Genomic DNA, 11,406 nt, shown 5'->3' with positions numbered 1-11,406 from the left:
TAACGCACATTTTTTTGAAGATTCTGGAAGTTCCATCGTATGGGGTCACTTTTCGGTTACCGAAGGGTTTATCTTAGCGGTTTCGCCAAGGGGAAACTTCATTCGCTTTCGAGCCTTCTAGAAAAGGAAGGAATTAATTTTTAGTACTCAAATTGCTTTCTCTATACTCGTTACAAGTTTAACTATGAAATTCAAGTGACAAAAGTAACGCACATTTTGTTGAAGATTCTGAAAGTTCCATCGTATGGGGTCACTTTTCGGTTACCGAAGGGTTCCCTTAGCAGTTTTGCCAAGTGAAAATTTATTCGCTTTCGAGCCTTGTAGAAAAGTAAGGAAGTAATTTGTACTACTCAAATTGCTTTCTGCCTACTCCTTAAGGGTTTTACTATGAAATTTAAGTGACAAAAGAAACGTACATTTTGTTGAAGATTCTGGAAGTCCCATCGTATGGGTACACTTTTCGGTTACCGAAGGGTTCGCTTAGCGGTTTCGCCTAGGGGAAACTTCATTCGCTTTCGAGCCTTGTAGAAAAGTAAGGAAGTAATTTTTAGTACTCAAATTGCTTTCTACCTACTCGTTACGGGTTTTACTATGAATTCTAATTAACAAAAGTAACGCACATTTTGTTGAAGATTCTGGAAGTTCCATCGTGCATAAATTGGTTTTTATTCGAATATTTGCTTGTTACAAAAATGGTCCCCACGTGTTATGCATTTCATTAGATAGAAAGAAAAATTCTAAATTTCAAACACTTAAACCATTTATTTACCGGTGTTAATTCGAATTTTAAACGCTTAGTTGCTACATAAATGATCCACACATCATTCAGTTCATTTCCTTGATTTCATTAGATAGGAAAAAATAACTTCTAAATTCTTGACAATAACCATTCTTTTTCCGTTGTTTACTATATTCAATCGCTTGGTTACTACATAAGTGGTCAACACATTTGTCAATTTGTTAGATAAAAAGTAATTCTAAATTCGTGGTGACTTGAGTGTGGTATCCTGTTTTGCCTCACATAAATGTTCTATATTCTTAATATTATAGCACTACGATTCATGTCTAATATATCAGTTTTCAGAGGTGAATTTGATTAATAGAAGTGGAATGATAGTTTCCTTTGTACTTCGTTCATTTTGCATTGTTGTCTTGCACCGCTTCTTTATATTTGCTGATTTAACAGCTGGCCATAACTGCATACGACCTTATGTGTGATTCCTTACGTGTTTTTTATCCCTTTATTGAAGTAGACGGCAGCGACACCAATGTCAGCAACTATGAAAATAGATTAAGGCCATACATACGTCAATCTAAAATATCAATTATAGACGGTATTAATTTTTTTTGTGAAAAATATATCAGACGGGTAGACCAATCATAAACAAAAAGACGATTACTTTCCTATGATGATTACTGCTATCTTGGAACTTTTAAAAGTTCAAATCTAGAGAAATTTGTTAGGAAAAGCTGTTTTATGTACTTTGAGGTACAATTTCAAATTTACATCGGGTCAGGTTCCCAGGACTTGATCAGAATAAGGAGGTCGACGATTCTAACTGTACGCAAACGCAAGGTCAAACGTGTAAGTCCCTGACTTGCAAACAGGTTTATACGCGAGATGTGTATGGTCACGGTTGTTCGTTTTGTATACCAATATGTCCAGACGTGTTTCGTTTATGTCTCAGGGGTCTTCACCTTTGACCTGCGCATGTGCATTTGCAATCTTGAATGGGCTTTTACGCTGAAGCCAGGTAGTTAGGTAGCTTCAGTCAATGGTTGGAAGTTTGGTCCATCCTGCCTGGGCCGCCTGTAAAACACACACAGCAGCCGTTAGGGATACAAATACATATGATAGTGATTTTCACTAGAGGCCGGGGCCCAACCTTTTTATTTGCTTTAAGACAGACGAGGCCACTAACCTAAAGTTGGTGACTTATATCTTTACAGTGCTACATATAAAGGAAAGACAGAAGATAAAGGTAGTTCAAGCCATAGTCTTCTGTGGCCATAAGGGCAGTGGATTGTTAACCATTTTGGCTCGGGCGTGTTATTGGAAGGCCCAATTCCTCTACTCCGACTGTCTTTACCTCCTCAACTGAATTCATTAAGTCAGCAAGGTCTTTCAAATTGCTTTTCCCAAGACCAGGGCACAAGATCGGTGACATGAATCATATACACGTGTCCACACTTAGCATCTATAATGATGCAATGTACGGAACAAGGTATTACTTGACACGAATAGACTGAAAATGTGGAAGACTTTGTCAATCTTGACGACATGTCGTCTACCAGTAAAAGGTTTCTTTACTTCCATATGAGAAACACAGGACACCATGAGGTGCCATATGTGATGCCTTACTTCGAGTAGTTGCACAGCTTAGAATGGATGAAGGTGTAAGGTCTCACCTCTTACGAAGGTACCACACAGCAGCACCAACCACGAGCGAGAGGGCGACTCCAACAACTATTCCGATAACAACAAGGCTGCCATTCCCTACACCTCCGCCGACAGTTTGTTTACCTATGAACAATAACAAAAGCATTGGTTATCAGAAACAAGTTTTTTCCGAGTTAAAAAAGCTATGCAAATCTTGACAAAGACAAAAATGAAATTGCTGTTTTACTCACCACTGTTCAGGGTGAAGCCAACATGGCCCTCCGGCCAGGCACCGCTACACGAGCCGTGAATGGCACCCGAATACAACACGCCTGATCCGCTGTTCACCAACTGAAAAAAGAGCCGTGGAAATAATACAACCAACAGAAAGTTTGAAAGTAAATTTGATCAAACCTTTGTCGTTATTTTGTAGCATTATGCAACTGTACGTATCCATTGATTCAGAATATTTCTTAAATTTGGTTCATAATTCGGGGATTTTTTTACAGACCAAGGCTATATTTTATTCACAATCTGCAGGATGGTTATTTTTCTCACCATTGATAGGATGTTTTTCCCCATGTTCCTAACAATAAGATTTTTTGCGCTTTAATTTGACAGGAATGACAACAGGACAAGGGTTAATATTATTGGTACGTCCGCAAGACCCTTTCCAAATTAAACGCGCCGTATAGTTTTTGAATCATCATTGTTAAGGAAAGTATTCTATCCACCTCAATCCCTCATGCACAAATAAATGTATATTACATAGTATAGGGAAGTTTACGATTCTAAGTACGTATGTGCATCGAAATGCATTTTGGTTGATATGCCATGTGTATGCATACGTTAACGATACATTAACAACAACAAAAAATCTGGAAATTGCCATGCAAATTGAGACAATGGTCGAGACAAGAACTGTTTACAAATTAGGGGCCTTCACCTTTGACCCTAATATTAGGGTCAAAGAAATTGACCCTCGTTGCTTTTCGCTGCGCATGCAAACTTGGAATCGTGAACCGCCTTATAGATACTCACGGGTCCCGAGATCACACATGACAGTGACTCCCACTCAGGTTCCAGCAAACGCAGCAACAGAACTTGTTGTTTGGGGATGAAATGACCTGCAGGAATGTAGATTGACAATTATTTCATCAGACGGCCGCGGCTTAATTTTGCAATATAACAAGTCAAAGTTTATTGCACAACATTTGTAAAACGGGTACAATGTAAGGCAAACAAAGGTATATTGTATACGACAAGTAACTATAAAGTATAGTAAAGTAAAAATACTAATAAGTAAACGTAATAATAGATGCAATATCTGAGTAAACACAGTGTACAATGTGAAACAAATCCAGAATGTTGCAACAGGCTTCTTACTAATAACATAAAACTAGTACGTGCTACACTCTTTCTATCATATACAAACAATATTGAGAGGAGGCACAGTGAGGGTCTTTATATCTAGTATATACATTCTTATGACAATGTTTACAATATCAAGTTGTTATCATGGGGTTTCTTTTCTGCATTGATGTGAGTATGTATTGGCCTAGGTAAACAGAAACAGTGTCGGAACATGTTCATACTTTTCCTCCATGATAAATTGTAGATTGGTGTAAACCATCTTGCATCAAGACTATAACGTCGTGAAATGCACATTCACTACTTCCAAGCAGTGTTACAACAGAATGTACCTGACACGTCGATGCTCCATGTGCTGTTGGAAAGAGTAGCATCCACCCTTCCAGAAGACGTGAACGTATTGACCACAAAACTGTAGTCTTTGTCTCCTCCTGGCAGAGATACTTTTCCATCCAATTTGATGCCCTCGATAAACCCTTCCGGAATTGTATCGGGTTGGGCTAAAATGACACAAGAAGAGAAAGCAATGACCATTGATGCTACCAAAGCCATGTGAGTCTATTTCAACGATTAATACAATTAAATAAGCACATTAACGTGAAAATGATGTACATAAACGTGCACATGAACGTGGAACCTTACCGTTACATCTCCTTTCGCCAGCCAAGTCCATCGCGGTCCTGGTCACCACGTTTGTTATCTTCTTCAGGAACCCAAGCCTGTCGTCCGTGAGGGGTAGTTTCTCGTGACGGCCAACGTCTCTACCACGATATTGTTCTTGTAGGTGCACAGAAAATAAATCATAAACAAAACTTTCCTTTAAATGTTTTTGTTTTCTGATGAAAATTATTCTATTTTATCTGAAAAGCCAAGTTGAGCCAAAACATACTAATGCTGCTTCAAAATACTTTATCAGATGTCGTTACAAATCTATCGCTCATCTTGTTGGTAAGCAGGGACCAACTGTGGTAAGCCTGCATAGATTTCCTCCAAACTACTTAGTACATTGCAGGCCGTATACCGAGTCCCACACCCTGGGTTGACGCTCACGTGACTATGACGCAATACCACGTGACTAGGACGTAATGTCGCGTGACTACGAAGTACAATGTAATGCCACGTGAACGTGACGTCCACAATGCCGGGAAAATACAGCTAGACGTCACTCGGTTCAACCAATCATGCAGCAGGACGGTTGTGACGTCACGCCCTAAGACCCACTAACCGGTGTCAGACAAGAGCAGTCCCTTGATGTCACCGCTGGCTTTCCAGAAGCTGGCGAGGTCCATTGAAGCCTCTTGATACACAGGCCAGTAAGGATTCGAGGCTGTATCTGTCTCATCGGCGATGTTTTTGTAGGGAATAAGCACATCCTGCGAGAGGTAACAAAAACATCGTTATTATGTTATAAAGACTATTTCTTGCAGCTTGTTAAATACCATGTATTTGCTGGCTTTTCTTTATCCGAAACCATCTGGTACTCACCCGTCTTTTGTACTGTGGATTACATTCCTCGTTCCACCTGTCGTGGAGGATGGAGTATAGCGGCTGGTCGTAACCCTGCCTGCTGAATATAGCGATGAAATTTCCTCGGACGCCATCTTCTTCTTCTGCCACATACACATCTTCCCACAATGGAGTCTATCAAAAATATACAAAGAAAAATTTATTTCAAGAAAAAATATTGTCATGTGAGTCTTGTGAGATGAATATCCTTACACACTGGGTACAACATTTCTTTCAATTATGAAATTTTGCAAAAAAAATGTCAGTAGATATACCTACGTTTTCGAAGCCTGGAGGAGCTGTTTGCGAGTTTTTCGTGTTGTTGTAGTTGAGTATGGAGTCCATTATGATGACACCCTGAATGTCCGATGATTTAATGTCAAGGGAGGCCAAGTATGGGACAAGAGTCTCTTCCACGAAAAACTTGCTCCCACACTGTCCTTTAGAGCACGCCGTGTCGTCATTGTTATCTGAGGGAAATATATGACAAAAAACTGAATTGACCAACAAGTTGGAGGAATACAGAACCCAGAATCGAAAGGTTCGGAAATATTAACCGTAGAGTAGAATTCATTACCACCAAGTACTGTAGGTGCATTATCATTATCATTATGTTCGCATTTTTGTAGGTTCTGCCGCTACTAGCCCAAAGCTGCCTAGGCAGACCCATGTAATGACTCAAAGTCAATCATTACATAGCTTTAAACAGCGCTAGCGCCTACTGTTAGATGTGCCGAGGTTAGATGTGACAGGTCGTCCGGTGTAATGTTACCAGCTGCTGCTGCGCTGACAGTGCATGCGAAGCTAGTATGCCGAATGTAGCAGATGGTGGTTACAGATGGATACAGATGCAACGATGCCTGGAGTTAGAACTGAGCAGACGATAGCCTGTGTATACCACCTTTCGCCAGGAGCTACATGCCCTCCTCCGACTAAGGGACGGGCCACTGTAAGCGCGATTTTAGCCAGCCTATGTAGACAGTTGCTACAAATATGTGTAATCTTCCTTTTTAATTTTTGTACCGGAACTGCTAACATTGTCCGTGATAACAGCTTACCGCGACATTGAAGATCAAACGCGACAAAGACGACGGAGTGAGTCGGGACACACGGCTGTGTTGAGATGACCCTAGCGGCTTCCAGCAGAGCTGCAAGACCAGATCCATTGTCGTCCACTCCCGGGTTGTCCCTGCAGGTGTCGTAGTGAGCTCCCAGAATCACGGGCTTGTCTGAACTCTGATCTCCGGTTCCTTCAGAATTGATGCCTCGCCATATCCCTACGATATTCTTACCTTTGTACTGAGAAATACCAAAACAGATTAAAGTTTGTAACATTTACTAACAATTATCAATATTCAGGCTGATGTCATGAAGGTTTTTCTTTTTAAATTTACTAAAGGTTCACCGCAAAACAAGGCTCGTGGAGCCACTCATGCGTTTGGGCTTACAGTATTGGATTGTGATAATGTAAATTTCGATTTTTTTTTCAGCAAGGCCTTAGGGAACAAAATTTCGGAACTGTTTTCTTCGAAACGTCCTTCGAATGCCAAACTTAACGCAGAGTTGCCTGACTATGTGACTTGATTTCTTTGCGCTTTGACGCGTAATGATAAATGCCACTTCCATTGCTAACATAACTGCTTGTCCATGAGAAAACTAAGTGTTTCTTACCCCTGAGTTCTCTGTGTGGAACTTGTCGACGTAAATCTGCATGCCGTAACTCTTCAGAGTGGCGTGGATGTAATCCGCTGCGGCCTTCTTCCCTTCGGGGTTGGTTACGTGATGACGGTTTCCGTTGAAATGGTTGGTCAGAAGCGAGCGCAGATTTTCCGTAGTGCTTGATGGGGTCAAGCCACACGATCCTGTACAAGCAGAAACAGTTGTTTTTTGCAGTCATTGATTGCTTATTTTATTTACAATCTCTACATTTTGGGTTACATATTCTAGAAGTACATTGCAGAAGCTGAAAGTGAAAAAATAAAAATGTAACATTTTTTTAAGAAAACGCAGGATGTTTCCTTTCCAGCAATTTGCCTTTTGCCAAGCTACGCGCCACAATACTGCACCGTTGGGCTCGTCACTAAGGCGTCGCCAAAAAGTTCGCCACTAAAGCGTCGCCAAAAGGCTTGCCCCTAAGGCGTTGCCAAAAATGATAGATGAAGAAGACGAAGAAGAGATAATAGAAGAAAATCAATGTGCATTGCATTATAGAGAAAGGCTAAACTTTCTTTCCAACACTAAGATAATGTAGGGACTTACCCCTAAATTTTCGGTCGATCTCCGTCAACCTTGTTCACAGAATGACCCTTTCTCTCTCCAGCAGTGACGTCAGGAAGACACCACTTTTGCAGGAGGGGGTCATAAATATCAGAAAGTGCAATGCGCATTGCGCTACGTACCTCCGGAGTCGCTGGCTACTATTGTGAGGACATCATGAGGCCAATAGTCACCACACTTTCCGTTCAGTTCCCCCGTAAACAGTACTCCCGAGTTCATCTCATGTAGCTGAGAACGAACACAATATTTGTCATCAGTAACATACGAAAAACGTTGCTACCTTACAATAGAGATAAGGATAATGAAAGATATAAAAAAAATCTTCAAGCGTTTTTCATATCATTAACAGAATAACGTTAATAATGTAGAAACAGTATGATTATTCCATTCAGTATATCCAGACTACATGCGATTACATATACACTCAGTAAAACTTGGAAAAGTTGACCAATCATTCCTCCGTTGCTACTTTAAGAAATGTATGTTATCATGCATTATTAAAAATTTGTTCAGTGATACCGTTTTCCTACATTCAATGGTTGCAAGATTGCTGAAGTTCTCCTTAGTAATATAGTCCAAAAGTGACTGGAGTTGGCTGGGAAATATGGGCACTTTCTATCGACTCAACGAATCACTCATAGTGCTTGCTGCACAAATTTGAAGCGCAATTATAAAAAAAGAGTACCATTGAAAGAAAAATACAAGCCTCCCAATGACAAAATGCCAATCATTTTAAGAGAAACAGCAATTTCGGAATTCATTCTTTCCGACCCAACCACATGAGTAGCCTCGGTGATCAATATGAATATACGATACTGACCAAATGAATATCATTATAAAATTTATGTAACCACACAGAGACTTCTCAGTAGTTTATAGTGTAATGCAATTGATAGGTCTTTAAACTAGATATGATCGACAAACTTTTTACTCCAAATTTTCTCCAAACAATAAGGTACATACATGTACCTCCAAATTTTCGACGGCTGACAGTCCTTACAGTTACGAAAGCCTGGCCCAGTCTCGTGCTCTCTCGCGAGATCGACACTGGGTCACTCTCCGCGGCCGTGAGCAAGATGGACTGTCAGCCGTCGAAAATTTGGAGGTATATGTATGTATCTTACCTTTAAAAACAGTCATTGTTTTAAGAAAATTTGAAGTAACTGTATTCATACGTGACTGACGAACCTCTTCAACGACAATGTTTTTGTGTTGAGTTTATGATACTCACGTGGCCTGACAAGAAACAGTTTACTAAGTCCCACTCAGGGTCTGGAACCCACAGTGACACGCGGTTGTCATCCGGATTGAAGCGCCCTTGAAAGGAAAGAAATAGAGCCAAATGGTTTACTAATTCAGAGATTCATGAGAAATAACTACGGAATCTGATACCTACTTGAGTTTTTATAGTCTGTGTGTAACACAAATTCTGCTGTCTGGGGCTGTAACTGGCCCCTACATGCTAGGAGGCTGGCCGAATGTTAGGCGGGCAGCTAGTGAGAGTTAATCAGGCTAGAGCTTTTGTAAATTTCTTGTAGACCGCATCCAGTACGACGTCATAATTATCATGAATGTAATGCTCGTGATATGTGAAATGCTGTATCCACTGCTCAAAGTATGGATATGGATTTGACACTGCATTAAATACTAAACTGTTTTTGACGCGAATTCAAGCTGCAACTTTGTGCAGTACTAGTACCTGCATATTTGTGTACTCCTCCAGAAACCACGAACACCACAGTTATCGCCATCCATCCCGAGGGCGTGAACTCGTCCACCGTGATGGTCACGTCTTGGCCTCCCTGAGGCATGGCAAGTGTCCCGCTCATTTGGAAACCTTTTCTGAAGGCTGCAGGAGCTTCTGTCATGGGATCTGAAGACAACAGAAGACAACAACATTTTCATTAACGAACTTGCACATCTTTAAATGATTAATTTTTAAGTGAACCATTTCCGATCTTGACCTTTCTTTCCACAACGCATCTACCAAATATCATGAAGATACAGTCACAGCTTTTCGAGTTATGTTGTTCAGACAAATACACAAAAATACAAAGCCCGCTGCAGCACTGTAGGAAAACGCCAGGTATACCCTTTTCTACGATCGCTTCACACCTTCAATAATTTCAAAATCTATCCACAATTTCTTGAGTTAAATGCTGTTGACCTACATACATACCCACCACACCATGGCTCAACCGATTCCATAGCCTTCTTGGCGAAGGCAACAAGCAAATCATTGTCTATTCTTTGCAATGAGACAGTATATCAATGAGAAGAAGGACATATCGGCTGCACCTATAACATGGAAAATATTACCTTTACAAGTGTCCTTGAACTTAGCCAGGTCCATCACTGTTCTGGTGACCACATCTGTGATCTTCTTGAGGAATTCAAGTCGCTCTTTCGTCAGGACCATTTTGTCATCAACCCCGTGGTTGAGTCTGCCTCTTCCACGCAAGCTCACTGATACAAATCATATCAAAACAACCATACACTCTTGTTGGTCAATACAATTACAGCAATGTGTTGTAAGTAGTATGTTTATATAGCAATTGATTGTTCACTTCCATACTGTCCGTACTGTTTATACCAATACAGTTTGCACTTGATGTTCTATGGTTTTAAGTTTTGAACGTCTTAATAAGAGATCATTGTCAGTTTTTTTTTCAATAACAAATTCATCAGGTTGCTAGAATATAGGATATAAAAGATTTATTTTACACATTCAACCGGTTTGTACTCACTTTGCTTTCGTTTCTATGTCTCTCAGACACATTCCTCGGAGCTTCTATACTAACAAATTGGATAAGAAAGTCAACCCAAGTGATGAACCCGGACGAGGGGGGATACGAACTTAACCACGTTTGGGATTGTGTTCTCGTCGCAAAAGCGCCACCTACATATACGGCGGCGAGAAACAGAACTCCAGTCAGATTAGCTCTGAAGAAAGTGTCTTAGAGACATCGAAGCGTAAGCAAAGTGGGTACAAACTGGTTGAGTATATAAGAATTTTCTTATATCCAATCATTGTCAGTGTTTGCACGCTTTACAACAACGAGAAGGGGAGTATCTGCGTTTGCTTAAATGTATGAAAGTACATACATGTGTCAGTCAGCAACATGGCCTTGATGTCGGTGCTGGCGTTCCAGAAACTCGTCAGGTCGTCACTGATGAACTCCCTGTACACATTCCAGTTAGGATCCGACTGTGTTTCTACAGCTGTCACCACGTCCTTCAGAGGGAGCAGCACCGACTAAAAGAAATACCTTTGTAGGTTGGTTCCACATAATACTTTTTTTTTGGGGGGGGGGGTGAAATATCTACAGTCGCATTGAATTAGCACTGATACGCGTTGGTTATTTATCTTTTATATAAATATGCGTTGTGAAATGAAAGCATCCCAATAATGAGGCTCATAATTCAAACAATGTATGCATAAGGTCAAAGGTCAAGGTCTCTAAAACAAACCCATGAATGTCCCAAACATTGTTATGCAAATTACCTACACAGTCTGGATGTGTATGAAGCATGGACGAGACGAGACGGGCGCACACCTTTGACCTTGCGCATGCGTATTTAGAACCACGAATCTCCTTATACCATGTACCCTACATCTCCACCTTACCTGCCGTTTGTACTGCGGCTGTCCCGCCTGGTCCCACCTGTTGTAGAACGCCGAGTACAGCGGGAAGTCGTACTCTTCCCGGGAGGTCACTAAAATGAAGTTTCCCTTGAAGGCGTCCTGTTTTACACTCTCGTAACTCTCCTTCAGGCCTGGAACCTGGAATGGATTCGAATTGGATTGTAATGGATCTCTTTGGTACGTCATACATTACACTGGGGGCAAGTTATTATCACGCAACCATTAA

The 11,406-nt window shown here is 40.8% G+C and overlaps 1 protein-coding gene across 3 annotated transcripts; it reads right to left on the bottom strand.

Annotated features, from left to right (window-relative positions):
* Window positions 1-642: 642 nt before the first annotated feature.
* On the bottom strand, window positions 643-11,381 carry LOC118416793. Of its 3 annotated transcripts, none has more exons than XM_035822042.1 (17): window positions 11,163-11,381; window positions 10,640-10,790; window positions 9,854-10,000; window positions 9,234-9,407; window positions 8,766-8,851; window positions 7,657-7,762; window positions 6,929-7,119; window positions 6,316-6,556; window positions 5,537-5,727; window positions 5,237-5,392; window positions 4,977-5,124; window positions 4,394-4,528; window positions 4,084-4,251; window positions 3,422-3,507; window positions 2,627-2,731; window positions 2,410-2,519; window positions 643-1,810 (listed from the first exon to the last, which is right to left on the bottom strand). In XM_035822042.1, the coding sequence occupies exons 1-17, from the start codon at window positions 11,364-11,366 to the stop codon at window positions 1,759-1,761; spliced, it is 2,451 nt and encodes an 816-aa protein (XP_035677935.1). In that variant the 5' UTR covers window positions 11,367-11,381; the 3' UTR covers window positions 643-1,758. The 3 variants fall into 3 exon arrangements, with proteins under 3 accessions (XP_035677935.1, XP_035677934.1, XP_035677936.1); XM_035822041.1 differs by having other exon boundaries at window positions 2,410-2,524; window positions 2,632-2,731; XM_035822043.1 differs by lacking the exon at window positions 9,854-10,000 and having other exon boundaries at window positions 2,410-2,524; window positions 2,632-2,731.
* Between the last annotated feature and the right edge of the window lie 25 nt (window positions 11,382-11,406).

Source organism: Branchiostoma floridae, chromosome 5 (assembly GCF_000003815.2).
Source record: "Branchiostoma floridae strain S238N-H82 chromosome 5, Bfl_VNyyK, whole genome shotgun sequence".
Classification (NCBI taxonomy): Eukaryota; Metazoa; Chordata; class Leptocardii; order Amphioxiformes; family Branchiostomatidae; genus Branchiostoma; species Branchiostoma floridae.
The sequence above is the reverse complement of the archived record's forward strand: the minus strand, read 5'-3'. Positions and strand labels throughout refer to the sequence as shown.